The sequence below is a fragment of the Dermochelys coriacea genome, chromosome 3 (genome assembly GCF_009764565.3).
Source record: "Dermochelys coriacea isolate rDerCor1 chromosome 3, rDerCor1.pri.v4, whole genome shotgun sequence".
Lineage (NCBI taxonomy): Eukaryota > Metazoa > Chordata > Testudines > Dermochelyidae > Dermochelys > Dermochelys coriacea.
In genome coordinates, this window is record NC_050070.1 from 107,530,420 (window position 1) to 107,546,129 (window position 15,710).

A 15,710-nucleotide genomic window follows, 5' to 3' on the forward strand; every position below is an offset into this window, starting at 1 on the left:
TTCAGCAGAAACTGTTGACAACTACAGTTTGTTGCTGAGAGATCACAATCAACAGTGTAAACTCTGCAGATGGCAGGTGCATAACAAGAAAAAGAAGAAACAGATTCCAAACCAACCATGGCCAGTTGTTGCAACTATAGATAGCCAGATGATCGAGTTATGTGTTCAGGTTGTGTAATTAGAAAACCAGTATGATTCAGAGACACTTAACAGACTAATCCATATTGAACTTTAAAGACCGTGTCCTAGTGTACATTTTGTAAATGGTTGGAATGTAAAACTTAAAGGGGGAGATATAATGCAATATAAAGCTGCATTATAATGTTTTGCCAGTAGGTGGTCTTGTGTGAAACATACTTTACCTGAGTTTGTAATAAGCCAGAGACAAGCAATGCATTAAAGCAGCAGTTCTCAAACTTTAGCAATCCAAGGACCCCCATTTTGATTTAAAATTTTTCACAGACCCGCAAGCCTCCCTGCTCAGCCCCAGGCCCTGCCCTCACTCCATCCCTTCCCCCAAGGCCCCACCTGGCCCCACCCCTGTTTCACCCCTGCCCTTCCTCTTCCCTATGTCTTTCTGCCCCCTCCCCTGAGCACACCCAGTCCTTGCTCCTCCCACCTTTCTCCTAGCTGGGGAACAGCTGTTCCCCAGCATGCAGGAGGCACTGGAAGGGAGGGGGAGGAGCTGATCAGTGGGGCTGGTCACCCTGGACATGATTCCACTCCCTCCCCCAAGCGTGCCCCATCCCCACTCCTCGCCCTCCCTCCCAGTTCCTCCTTCACGCTGCTGAACAGCTGTTTCCCAGTGTGCAGGAGGCACTGGGAGGGAGGAGAGGAGTTGAGGGAGGGAGGGGGGAGGAGTTGATCAGCCAGGCCCCCAGACCACCTGGAGTACCTTCATGGACACCCAGGGGTCCGCAGACCCCAGTTTGAGAAATGCTGCATTAAAGGATCTCTTGGCAGGCACATCTGATGTATCTCTCTCTGTAAAGGAATCTCTGTAGCCTGTCCATATCTGGCACAAGAGTCTGAACTGGTAGCAGCAGTCCTGCAACTTATTGTGTACAAGTATTACATGACAGAAAGGGTGGCAACATCGATAAGCCACTTGAGTAGCTGCCCAGGGTTCCAGGCATGATTGTACAGTCCATGCTGCCACCCTTGCTGCAATGGCTTCACTGCTATTGCTATTGGCATTAGAGAGATCAGAGCTAGTTCAGCTATGTCTACACAGGCTTCAGTCACACCTCTGGTTGCAGTGTAAACATACCCTGTGTGTCATTCACACAAAGGACCCTTTGCACCACTCTGACAGCATAAATAAGGATTACAATTGGTGAAAATGTCATTTACACTCACCTAATGGCCCTTTTACAGAGCCAGAACTGGGTAAAGGGCCTTAATGTAAGCAGGAATGAGGCCTACGGTATATAATTGCATATTGTATACATTAATAATAGAAATAATCTTTTCAGTGTGATGTTTGAACAGCACAGTAATGTTTCTGAGCCTGCCCACACAGTATGGGGCATATATCCTGCTGTATAGTTTGAGAGGCCTCTTACTAACCTTGAGGGTTTTGTTGTGTCTCTGGAGCTCCCGACAGAGACTCTCAAGTTTGCTGCGGGCAAGGATGGCTCTGCTGTGCTCACTCTGCAGCTGGTCCTTCTCTTTGATGATCTGTGCCTGTCTCTTCTGTAGATACTTCAGCTTTTTCTGCTCAGCACGATGTTCTTCCAGCTAAAGACAAAGGGGCAAAATGTAGGTAAAAATAAAAATGTAGTATATTGAAAGGAAGGAAAAGAAAATGCACTCTTTGGTTTTCAACTAAGTTCCTCCTCTTTCATAACTGTTTGGAGAGTTTTTTGTATTTATATCAGCACTTAGTGAAGAGAAGCAAACTACTGGTAGTAAAATCACAATCTGTACAATAGCCCAGTGAATGATGTGTGTGTGTGTGTGTGTGTGTGCACGCTCATGTGGATGGGGGGGAGCATGAAGGTAATTTTTAATATTCTGTCCTCCAGTTTCAATCCTTTCTTCTTCAGTCTGCCAGATCTAAGTTTGAATGTTTTTGTTCTGTTTTGCTGTTTAAAACTGGGGCAATCACTGGAGCCTTATGCAGTGGGAATTCTCATAATCCCCCTGTCATGAAGTAACTCAGTGATTACTCATTTTATACTGTGGCTTTGTGAGAAGTAGACTGGTCTTTCAGACAGACCTTGTTCACTTATCACTGCCAGAAAGCAACAAAACTCAAAAATGTACTAGATACCCAAGCAGTTGTTGAAAGAAAAGCCCTTGGGAATCAAAAATGTAGCCTTTCTGTGGGTTTCTGCTGTCACTGGCAGTGCATTCTTTAGCGGCAAAAATTCCTTTAGGGCACCAAAAAATAATATCATACTATATTGGCTGAAGTAAGTATTTGGTGTGAACTTTCAAATATTTGCCACAACTACGTTTTAGTGGTGCATTTGATCATAGAATTACGACTGTACTTTTGATAATGATTGGTGTTGTTCATTACCGTGACAGGGTAACTGGCTACTTTAAGAAGGAGGGGATCCAGTGCACCTATGACTTCCCCATTGTGCTAGAGCAGGAGTGGCCAACCTGTGACTCCGGAGCCACATGCGGCTCTTCAGAAGTTAATATGCGACTCCGGGGCTGGAGTTACAGGCGACAACTTTCCAATGTGTTGGGGGAGGCTCAATGCTCAACCCCTGGCTCTGCCACAGGGCCTGCTCCCGCTCCACCCCTTTCTGCCCCCTCCCCTGAGCCTGCCAGGCCCTCGTTTCTCTCTCCTCCTTCCCAGACCCTCCTGCATGCTATGAAACAGCTGATCGGGAGGTGCGGGGAGCGGGGTGGGGGAGCTTATGGGGAGGCTGCTGACATATTACTGTGGCTCTTTGGCAAGGTACATTGTTAAATTCTGTCTCCTTCTCAGGCTCAGGTTGACCACCCCTGTGCTAGAGAAAGTCATCTGGGCCTTATAAAAGAAGAATCTATGGCAGAGTGAAGCTGTAGAGAATTAGAAGGTTGCAGGAGAGTCTGAGATTTGACTCCAAATGACTCCAGGCCGGTAGGGCTGGGAGTGGTCTGCCAAAAACAGGGAAGAACCAGAAAGCTTGGATCTTCTTTTGGGAAAAGGAGAGAAGCCCCAGGATTGAGTTTGTTTTGAGTTAGTCACCCCTGTATTCACACTCTACGCACTACTGCAATAATATTTATACGAAATATGCCGTATGAGGTATCATATGAAAGCTAATACAGTGGTTATTAGTATCACTGTAAATTGCATGTGTTCGTGTTATATGTGAAGATACATATATATGTATCTATATGATGTTACTAAAATGTATTTGAACTACTAGTAACAAGTCTGGGGAGTGGATAAAGGGGTTTTTTCCAGACAAAGAAAATGCCTATGCTTCCATCCAGGTACAATCACAAGACAACTAGTAATTATAGTCAAGTGGTCAGCCATTGGCATATTGGAACCTGCAGGGACAGATCACTTTGTATTGTAGAAAGCATGAGCAGGGAAGAAACCAGGAGGGTACTTTCTCCATCAGACTCCATGGCACTTTTCCTCACAGCAAAGGCACTGGACTTTGGGAAGGATACAATTCAAAAGTTCACTGGTGTATAAAAGAGATGGGCAAAGAACCCCAAGTTATTTTTCACCCAAGAAGACAAGGGAACCAAGGCTTTTGGATTTTTTGGGAGATCCTGACTAATGGGGTGGTCCACCATCTTGCTGGAAGGAGCAAGGTAAGAGTCTTACCTTGAATCAAGACTGTAGTTTTGTTAAGACTTTGTCACTAGAACGTGTTTTTCACTTTTATTTGCTTGTAACCACTTTATACCCTGACTCTCTTTGATTAAATACAATTAATTGTTTTACTTTTATTCTAAATCAACCCAGTGCTTGTTGGAATTAAAGTGATTGTTAACACTAGTTAAAGCAACAAACTGCTGTGCTTTTGTCTCTTTAAAGGAGCAACAGACCTTATTACTCCTCTGAGTGGTCCAGGAGAGGGCTGGGCATTTCAGGACAGATGGTTTTGGGGAAATTTGGGAAGTTTGGGGAAATTTGGGAACTACTAGTCAAGTATTGGAGTCACTTGACTAGTAGTAACCAAGGCTGGTGGAATCCAGAGCATGGCTGTGGTGTGACAAGCAGGCTGCTGGAGTCAGAGTTGCTGAACCAGGGCTGCTTAACTCACACAGACTCAGTACATGCTTGTATGCAGGGTTGGAGCATCCAGATGGAGAGCTACAGCAGCAGAGCATTTTAAGGCACTCAGGGTTACAGGAGAAGCAACGACACAACCTCTCACTGATCTGAATTACAGCCCAGAATGTGACAAGATAAGCAAACAGCATGTGGAGCACTGCTTTCAGTGCTACACTTTTGTCCGTTCACAGTGCAATTGATCCCTGTGATAAAGAGTGGGGCTATTCAACATCAATAGAAGTAGCACAGTCCACAGACTACTTCATGGAGCCCCTGACGTGTCTCCCTTTATGAGGTCTAAAGTATGCTTGACGGGGGAGAGGATGGTGATGGGTCTGTTTGTTTTTCTGGTAGGCACTGTGGAGTAGAAGGGGATATCTGGGTATGCCATTCTTAGGGTGGAAAGGCTTTGTCCAAGAACAATGATCTATGTCAGAAAATTAGACCCAAAAGGGAAATGTTTAAGGATTCTGGCCTGGTGGAGTTTAATTAAGGTGTTCAGGAATAAGGGAAACTGAGGCAGGGTGCAGTTGAAGCAACTTTGACCATGAGGGGCTCTTGAGAGGCACCTGATCCTGTTACAATTAACGGGAATTGCACATTCTACAATAAAGTAGACAATTCAAAATTTGCACTGTGTTGGTCAGTTACATAAATTATATGCAAAAAGAAAAGGAGTACTTGTGGCACCTTAGAGACTAACAAATTTATTAGAGCATAAGCTTTCGTGAGCTACAGCTCACTTCATCGGATGCATTTGGTGGAAAAAACAGAGGAGAGATTTATATACACACACACAGAGAACATGAAACAATGGGTTTATCATACACACTGTAAGGAGAGTGATCACTTAAGATAAGCCATCACCAACAGCAGGGGGGGGAAGGAGGAAAACCTTTCATGGTGACAAGCAGGTAGGCTAATTCCAGCAGTTAACAAGAATATCAGAGGAACAGTGGAGGGTGGGGTGGGAGGGAGAAATACCATGGGGAAATAGTTTTACTCGTTACCAGCACTCCCAGCTATCTTCGAGACACCACCGATTTCCTGAGGAAACTACAGTCCATTGGTGATCTTCCTAAAAACACCATCCTAGCCACTATGGATGTAGAAGCCCTCTACACCAACATTCCACACAAAGATGGACTACAAGCCGTCAGGAACAGTATCCCCGATACTGTCACGGCTAACCTGGTGGCAGAACTTTGTGACTTTGTCCTGACCCATAACTATTTCACATTTGGTGACAATGTATACCTTCAAATCAGCGGCACTGCGATGGGTACCCGCATGGCCCCACAGTATGCCAACATTTTTATGGCTGACTTAGAACAACGCTTCCTCAGCTCTCATCCCCTAATGCCCCTACTCTACTTGCGCTACATTGATGACATCTTCATCATCTGGACCCATGGAAAAGAAGCTCTTGAGGAATTCCACCATGATTTCAACAATTTCCATCCCACCATCAACCTCAGCCTGGACCAGTCCACACAAGAGATCCACTTCCTGGACACTACGGTGCTAATAAGCGATGGTCACATAAACACCACCCTATATCGGAAACCTACTGACCGCTATTCCTACCTACATGCCTCTAGCTTTCATCCAGATCATACCACTCGATCCATTGTCTACAGCCAAGCGCTACGATATAACCGCATTTGCTCCAACCCCTCAGACAGAGACAAACACCTACAAGATCTCTATCATGCATTCCTACAACTACAATACCCACCTGCTGAAGTGAAGAAACAGATTGACAGAGCCAGAAGAGTACCCAGAAGTCACCTACTACAGGACAGGCCCAACAAAGAAAACAACAGAACGCCACTAGCCATCACCTTCAGACCCCAACTAAAACCTCTCCAACGCATCATCAAGGATCTACAACCTATCCTGAAGGACGAGCCATCGCTCTCTCAGATCTTGGGAGACAGACCAGTCCTTGCTTACAGACAGCCCCCCAATCTGAAGCAAATACTCACCAGCAACCACACACCACACAACAGAACCACTAACCCAGGAACCTATCCTTGCAACAAAGCCCGTTGCCAACTCTATCCACATATCTATTCAGGGGATACCATCATAGGACCTAATCACATCAGCCACACTATCAGAGGCTCGTTCACCTGCGCATCTACCAATGTGATATATGCCATCATGTGCCAGCAATGCCCCTCTGCCATGTACATTGGCCAAACTGGACAGTCTCTACGTAAAAGAATGAATGGGCACAAATCAGACGTCAAGAATTATAACATTCAAAAACCAGTCGGAGAACACTTCAATCTCTCTGGTCACTCGATCACAGACCTAAGAGTGGCTATACTTCAACAAAAAAGCTTCAAAAACAGACTCCAATGAGAGACTGCTGAATTGGAATTAATTTGCAAACTGGATACAATTAATTTAGGCTTGAATAGAGACTGGGAATGGATGAGTCATTACACAAAGTAAAACTATTTCCCCATGGTATTTCTCCCTCCCACCCCACCCCCCACTGTTCCTCTGATATTCTTGTTAACTACTGGAATTAGCCTACCTGCTTGTCACCATGAAAGGTTTTCCTCCTTCCCCCCCCTGCTGTTGGTGATGGCTTATCTTAAGTGATCACTCTCCTTACAGTGTGTATGATAAACCCATTGTTTCATGTTCTCTGTGTGTGTGTATATAAATCTCTCCTCTGTTTTTTCCACCAAATGCATCCGATGAAGTGAGCTGTAGCTCACGAAAGCTTATGCTCTAATAAATTTGTTAGTCTCTAAGGTGCCACAAGTACTCCTTTTCTTTTTGCGAATACAGACTAACACGGCTGCTACTCTGAAACCTATAAATTATATGGTATTATTTATGTTCTCTGATGGTTGACATATGCAACTGACCAATACAGTGCTGATGTGAGTTGCGAATATTACAACAGAATATAAAACTTGAATTTCAGACTTTGTTGATTTGTTACGTAAATCACCCAATCTCTGTGAACAGAAACAATACCACATGATATGTGGCTAATTAAAGCAGTGGAAACTGATTTATCTATTCAACTATTAATTAATCTAAGTTTCAATATTCACAACTGGAGTGCTCTACAGGCCAGGAATTATTCACTGAAGAAACTTGTGAATAATGTTGACCTCACAACCCCCTACCAAAAAAATACTCTTGGACAAAGTCTTTCCACCATAAGAATGGTATTTACTGATTCCCCTTCCTACTCCGTAATACCTACCAGAAAAACAAACAAAATTACCACCCTACCCCAAGCAGACTTTTGACCCCATAAATGGAGAAGTGCCAGAGACTTCATGAAGTCAGATAGGGTCTTTGCTGTTCTATTGATGCTACAAAGCACCACTCTTCACCACAGGGATCACGTTGTGAACAATGACATGTAGTACTGAAAGTGTTCCACATGTGGTTCACTTATCTTGCCATGTCCCTGTGAATAGTATTGTCTGGTTTAAAAAAAGACACTGTGAATCACTATCTTATCAGAAATATCATAGAATGGCCTCTGAAACACTAAAATGACATGACAAGGAGAGTTCACTAAGCGAAATGATATGTAGCTCAAACCAGAGGACAATCTTAATGAATATTGATTTATACTTCCATTGCTTCAAATATATTTGCATCTTATGTCCAACTTTCACTATACATATTCATATTTTTATATGTAGCCCAAAACTGTGTTTACATATGATCAGACTGCACTTGCTGAAATATGTTTTCTACCATTATAGAGAGTCAGTAGCCTCTCTATAATTAAGGCTGAGACTTGTTTTCTTTTATAAGCCTGATTTTTGATCCACTTTCCCTCTCCTTTTAAAAATATAACAAATATTCTCTTTGCTTCAGATTTTGCATGTGTGACCTGTGCCCAGCAGATAATATTTTGTCCAAATTGTAGATGACTCAGTCAAGCTGTTTTTGAGACACTGGACTTTAGAAAGAAATAGGTCTTAATCATGACTTGGAAATTCTTCTATTGCTTTTTTGCTACATCTTATAAAAACGATTTGCCCTAGAAACTTGTATTTGAAAGTTCTTGAGAAAATGGTATTAATTTTGAAATTGAAGAAGAATCTTTGGGCAGTATCTCACTGACAAATTAAGAATGACAGAATGGCCATCATATTCCAGGGGACTTGTAAAGGTTAACAAATGACAGTTGGAGACCTAAGCTTTCAATAATGATATTATGAATAAAAAATCTTGCAATCATGGTCCCGCTAAAGTTAATGGCAAAACTCCCGTTGATGTTGGTGAGGTTAGGATTTCACACTAGCCTTTTTTTCCAGATAGGGAGAGCCTTAAGAGTGTAAACTGACCACAAGGGAGTTTGGCACAATGCTTTGTGGGGAAAAATTAAAATAAACCACACCCTGCTCCACTAATCCAAACCACCTTTACTGGGTTGTGCTGGGCAAGAGCACAGCTGGTAGAGCAGAGTAAATAGCATAAGCATTTGTCTGCAAAACCTTTGGTTAATTTTGTTAATTTATTCACTTTGGCAATGTCATAATAACAGAAGAACAGCCATACCGGGTCGGAACAGTGGTCCATCTAGCCCAGTATCCTGTTTTCCCACAGTGACCAGTACCAGATGCTTCAAGGGAATGACTAGTTCAGGGCAATTGGTGAGCGATCCATCCCTTGCTGTCCAGTCCTAGCTTCTGGTGGTCAGAGGCACAAGGACACCTGGAACATGGGGTTGCATCCCTGACCATCTTGGCTAATGTATGTCAGAGTTATGTCTCGAGGGGCAGCAGAGCATGAATGCTTTTGTGCTTCTCTTCTGATAGATTCTTCAAGGCCTCTCCTTTGCAGGGGCAGTTGATGGTATGAGCCCATATTTTCTACATATTTTCAAGCTGTGATTGACTGTAGTGGAGAGTAAATTATAGCAGGACTGGTCCTGCTTTAACTTATGCTGCAGCCATGAGATCTATTTAAGTATGTGCTTAAGTCCCATCAAAGTCAGTATAAATCACCCAGATTATTAAATTAGGGCATTACTTGAAAAGAGCACAGCTCAATTTTGTGATGAAGCATCACACATAACATCAGAGACACTTGTGTATAAAACCAATTATAAAGCCAATGTTCTGTGAGGCAAATTTTCAATACTCTGCAAACTGTACAAATGCAGTGGTGTTTCCAAATGGAAGATATCAACAGGTTATGGCTGTGGAGTCCTTAGAGCACTTAGAAAAAATCCTTAGCCAAAAATAACACATCTTGCAAAGTATGAAAGAAACAAAGAAGGCTGGTGTAGGAACAGGGGTTTGGTGCGTTTGACGGTTCATTCCCATATTTTGTAGATATTTGGGGTTTTGGTTTTTTTAAGTTTAACATTGACTCTGAATATTCTGGTTTTTTATTCCTCCTCTGTCTTTTAAATAACTGAAGTCATCTTACTTTTACTCTTAGAATCATAGAATCTCAGGGTTGGAAGGGACCCCAGGAGGTCATCTAGTCCAACCCCCTGCTCAAAGCAGGACCAATCCCCAGCTAAATCATCCCAGCCAAGGCTTTGTCAAGCCTGACCTTAAAAACTTCAAAGGAAGGAGATTCCACCACCTCCCTAGGTAACGCATTCCAGTGTTTCACCACCCATCCAGTGAAAAAGTTTTTCCTAATATCCAACCTAAACCTCCCCCACTGCAACTTGAGACCATTACTCCTTGTTCTGTCATCTGCTACCACTGAGAACAGTCTACATCCATCCTCTTTGGAACCCCCTTTCAGGTAGTTGAAAGCAGCTATCAAACCCCCCTCATTCTTCTCTTACGCAGACTAAACAATCCCAGTTCCCTCAGCTTCTCCTCATAAGTCATGTGTTCCAGTTCCCTAATCATTTTTGTTGTCCTCCGCTGGATGCTTTCCAATTTTTTCTCATTCTTCTTGTAGTGTGGGGCCCAAAACTGGACACAGTACTTCAGATGAGGCCTCACCAATGTCGAATAGAGGGGAACGATCATGTCCCTTGATCTGCTGGCAATGCCCCTATTTATACAGCCCAAAATGCCATTGGCCTTCTTGGAAACAACGGCACACTGTTAACTCATATCCAACTTCTTGTCCACTGTAACCCCTAGGTCCTTTTCTGCAGAACTGCTGCCGAGCCATTCCGTCCCTAGTCTGTAGTGGTGCATGAGATTCTTCTGTCCTAAGTGCAGGACTCTGCACTTGTCCTTGTTGAACCTCATCAGATTTCTTTTGGCCCAATCCTCTAATTTGTCTAGGTCCCTCTGTATCCTATCCCTACCCTCCAATGTATCTACCTCTCCTCCAAGGCTAGTGTCATCTGCAAACTTGCTGAGGGTGCAATCCACACCATCCTCCAGATCATTAATGAAGATATTGAACAAAACTGGCCCCAGGATCAACCCTTGGGGCACTCCGCTTGATACTGGCTGCCAACTAGACATGAAGCCATAAATCACTACCCACTGAGCCCAACAATCTAGCCAGCTTTCTATCCACCTTGTAGTCCATTCATCCAGCCCATACTTCTTTATCTTACTGGCAAGAATACTGTGGGAGACCATGTCAAAAGCTTTGCTAAAGTCAAGGAATAACAAGTCCACTGCCCTCCCCTCATCCACAGAGCCAGTTATCTCGTCATAGAAGGCAATTAAATTAGTCAGGCATGACTTGCCCTTGGTGAATCCATGCTGACCGTTCCTGATCACTTTCCACTCCTCTAAGTGCTTCAGAATTGATTCCTTGAGGACCTGCTCCAAGATTTTTCCAGGATCTGAGGTGAGGCTGATTGGCCTGTAGTTCCTCGGATCCTCCTCCTTCCCTTCCCTACATTAGCCTTTTTCCAGTGGTCTGAGACCTCCCCTGATCGCCATGAGTTTTCAAAGGTAATGGCCAATGGCTCTGCAATCACATCCGCCAACTCCTTTAGCAATCTTGGATGCAACACATCTGGCCCCAGGGACTTGTGCTCGTCCAGCTTTTCTAAATAGTCCCGAACTGCTTCTTTCTCCACAGAGGGCTGGTCACCTTCTCCCCATGCTGTGCTGCCCAGTGCAGTAGTCTGGGAGCTGACCTTGTTCGTGAAGACAGAGGCAAAAAAAGCATTGAGTATATTAGCTTTTTCCACATCCTCTGTCACTAGGTTGCCTCCCTCATTCAGTAAGGGGCCCACACTTTCCTTGACTTTCTTCTTGTTGCTAACATACCTGAAGAAACCCTTCCTTGTTACTCTTAACATCTCTTGCTAGCTGCAACTCCAGGTGTGATTTGGCCTTCCTGATTTCACTCCTGCATGCCAGAGCAATATTTTTATATTCCTTGCTGGTCATTTGTCCAATCTTCCACTTCTTGTAAGCTTCTTTTTGTGTTTAAGATCAGCAAGGATTTCCTTGTTAAGCCAAGCTGGTCACCTGCTATATTTACTATTCTTTCTACACATCAGGATGGTTTGTCCCTGTATCCTCAATAAGGATTCTTTAAAATATAGCCAGCTCTCCTGGACTCCTTTCCCCCTCATGTTATTCTCCCAGGGGATCCTGCCCATCAGTTCCCTGAGGGCGTCAAAGTCTGTTTTTCTGAAGTCCAGGGTCCGTATTCTGCTGCTCTCCTTTCTTCCTTGTGTCAGGATCCTGAATTCAACCATCTCATGGTCACTGCCTCCCAGGTTCTCATCCACTTTTGCTTCCCCTACTAATTCTTCCCGGTTTGTGAGCAGCAGGTCAAGAAGAGCTCTGCCCCTAGTTGGTTCCTCCAGCACTTGCACCAGGAAATTGTCGCCTACACTTTCCAAAAACTTCCTGGATTGTCTGTGCACTGCTCTATTGCTCTCCCAGCAGATATCAGGGTGATTGAAGTCTCCCATGAGAACCAGGGCCTGCAATCTAGTAACTTCCGTTAGTTGCCGGAAGAAAGCCTCGTCCACCTCATCCCCCTCGTCCGGTGGTCTATAGCAGACTCCCACCACGACATCATCCTTGTTGCTCTCACTTCTAAACTTAATCCAGAGACTCTCAGGTTTTTCTGCAGTGTCATACCGGAGCTCTGAGCAGTCATACTGCTCTCTTACATAGAATGGAACTCCCCCACCTTTTCTGCCCTGCCTGTCCTTCCTGAACAGTTTATATTCATCCATGACAGTACTCCAGTCATGTGAGTTATCCCACCAAGTCTCTGTTATTCCAGTCACATCATAATTCCTTGATTGTGCCAGGACTTCCAGTTCTCCCTGCTTGTTTCCCAGGCTTCTTGCATTTGTGTATAGGCACTTGAGAGAACTCGCTTCCCTCTTGTCCCTCTTTCTCAGCATGAGGCAGGAGCCCTCCCCTCTCGTGCTCTCCTGCTCATGCTTCCTCCCAGTATCGCACTTCCCCACTTACCTCAGGGCTTTGGTCTCCTTCCCCCGGTGAACCTAGTTTAAAGCCTTCCTCATTAGGTTATCCAGCCTGCTTGCGAAGATGCTCTTCCCTCTCTTCGTTAGGTGGAGCCCATCTCTGCCTAGCACTCGTCCTTCTTGGAACACCATCCCATGGTCAAAGAATCCAAAGCCTTCTCTCCGACACTACCTGCATGGCTCTTAAACTCTTAAGCTACTCATAATTACAACTTAATTAGTTTTTAAAAGCTCTGTATAGTATTATTGAGAAAATGATGCCTAAATTATTTCCACTCCTTTTAAAAGATCCTTAAAATCAGAGTATAATTTCCTGTTTAAAAATTATATACACATACACAAACACACACATAAATATCAGTCTCAAAAGAAAGGAAATGGAAAGTTAGGAATGTCAGGTTTCAGAGTAGCAGCCGTGTTAGTCTGTATTCGCAAAAAGAAAAGGAGTACGTGTGGCACCTTAGAGACTAACAAATTTATTAGAGCATAAGCTTTCGTGAGCTACAGCTCACTTCATCGGATGCATTTGGTGGAAAAAACAGAGGAGAGATTTATATACACACACACACAGAGAACATGAAACAATGGGTTTATCATACACACTGTAAGGAGAGTGATCACTTAAGATAAGCCATCACCAGCAGCAGGGGGGGGGGGGAAAGGAAAACCTTTCATGGTGACAAGCAAGGTAGGCTAATTCCAGCAGTTAACAAGAATATCAGAGGAACAGTGGGGGGTGGGGTGGGAGAGAGAAATACCATGGGGAAATAGTTTTACTTTGTGTAATGACTCATCCATTCCCAGTCTCTATTCAAGCCTAAGTTAATTGTATCCAGTTTGCAAATTAATTCCAATTCAGCAGTCTCTCGTTGGAGTCTGTTTTTGAAGCTTTTTTGTTGAAGTATAGCCACTCTTAGGTCTGTGATCGAGTGACCAGAGAGATTGAAGTGTTCTCCAACTGGTTTTTGAATGTTATAATTCTTGATATATATAATTAGGAATGTCAGTCATTCTTAGCTGTGGAGTGTTCATAGTAACACCCACTTCTGAAAACAGGGATTCCACTAATCTCCAGTGTGTGTTGGTTTGATACTGCAAAGCCATGCTCAGTTTCTCTGTTTTCTTTTAATCTGTTTTAGGAAGCAAACAGTGAAGGAACCAATACACTGAGAAAATCATTGCCTGAGGAAGTCAGGCTGTCAAATGTGATAGGCTGTTAACTTTTATTGTTTTCTGGTTTTTAGAGAGCTGTTTAAAGTACAAACTTGACCTGCTCTCTGTTTCATCAAAACCCAAGACTTTTGGTTGGTGATGTAATTGGAATTCTTAACGGTGTTTTTCACAAACATTGGTTTTCCTAAGCACAGTGGCTATTAGTAGGCAGGTTTCCAGTGTATGAAATCACTGATCCCACAATTTTAAGGGTCACAAATCACAGGCCACCTTGCTGTTTGTGCACTTTTGTAATACAATAAGCCAGTTTTCACAGAACTGCTGTTTCAGTTACACAAACAAAACTAGATGGATCTCTACCCATCTTGGTCACATCTCTTCTGATTCCTTATCCTTAATATTCTAGAGATGGATCTAAAGCCAACTCCCAGAAATGAACACCCCTGAACTTTGGAGAAGATTCTTTTCCAAACCTTGGAACTTCAGCTTTCAGAGTAGCAGCCGTGTTAGTCTGTATTCGCAAAAAGAAAAGGAGTACTTGTGGCACCTTAGAGACTAACAAATTTATTAGAGCATAAGCTTTCGTGAGCTACAGCTCACTTCATCGGATGCATTTGGTGGAAAAAACAGAGGAGAGATTTATATACACACACACACAGAGAACATGAAACAATGGGTTTATCATACACACTGTAAGGAGAGTGATCACTTAAGATAAGCCATCACCAGCAGCAGGGGGGGGGGGAAAGGAAAACCTTTCATGGTGACAAGCAAGGTAGGCTAATTCCAGCAGTTAACAAGAATATCAGAGGAACAGTGGGGGGTGGGGTGGGAGAGAGAAATACCATGGGGAAATAGTTTTACTTTGTGTAATGACTCATCCATTCCCAGTCTCTATTCAAGCCTAAGTTAATTGTATCCAGTTTGCAAATTAATTCCAATTCAGCAATTGGTACTTCAGCATATCTCTAAATGTGCATGAGAAAAAAGATTTAACAAAAGTTGCACTGAAGTGTTTGCAGCAGGCAGAGTTAAGAGAGAATGAAGACTAGTGTTCCCTGAAATTTTCTCTTTAAAGTGCTGTACTGTAGAAAGTGCTGCCTATTTTACTACCGCACTCCACGTTAATGGTACATGATCACAGGTATAGCAAGGCAAATTCCTTGTACACTGTGGCAAATTTAGTCCACAACATTTTTGTGGCTGATTTTTCTTGGTTCTTCATCAGGTCTCTTATCATCCTGCTCCTATATCAATCAATGTACCTACCTAATTCTTCTTATTTTGTTGGTGCCCACACTGGGCCAAATGTAGCCAATAGAATTACACAGAGGATGAACTAGATCCTGAGCCCACAATTAGCTCAGCATGGGAAGGTCACTGCATTTACATGGACCCAGTTTACTTATGTTGAAAATCAGCCCACACTGACTTAAATGGGGCTCTGTATGGGAGGGAGTGCAGAGGTGCTGCTTGCAGGGAGCTCATTGCAGGATCAGGCGCTTGGATTGTAGCTATAGGGCCCACTTCTCTCCTGTCTGGGAGCTTGTGTAGTAATTTACACATGTGAAGTGTGGATATAAAACCCTACCAAATCAGAGTGGTAGTGTTGTCCATCCACTTTGCACTGGTGCTAATAATACATGGAGCAGGGCAAAGGAGTATCAGACCCCTAGTGTTTTTACAACCACTCTGAAAAGATGTAAGTAATTACATGAAGTGCAAGTAGGGAACAAGCCTGCCACCTGTATATTTGTGTCAAGATACTTTACTTAGCTTTCCCTATGTTACAAGTGATATTGGCCCCAGTCCTGATATCAGTTCTACCCAGTTACATTAGAATAGAAAATCAGTGGAGCTACTCTGATGTATATGAGATAAGATTCTGACCTAAACTATGTGCTCAGAATC

General features: G+C 43.5%; 1 protein-coding gene across 1 annotated transcript in view; it reads right to left on the reverse strand.

Moving 5' to 3' along the window:
- The window catches only part of TXLNB (taxilin beta), a 66,011-nt gene that overhangs the window by 35,832 nt on the left and 14,469 nt on the right, over window positions 1-15,710 (reverse strand). Inside the window, exon 4 of the mRNA XM_038394350.2 lies at window positions 1,570-1,740. Within this exon, the coding sequence (XP_038250278.1) occupies window positions 1,570-1,740 (171 nt within the window). The remainder of the gene's footprint in view (window positions 1-1,569; window positions 1,741-15,710) is intronic.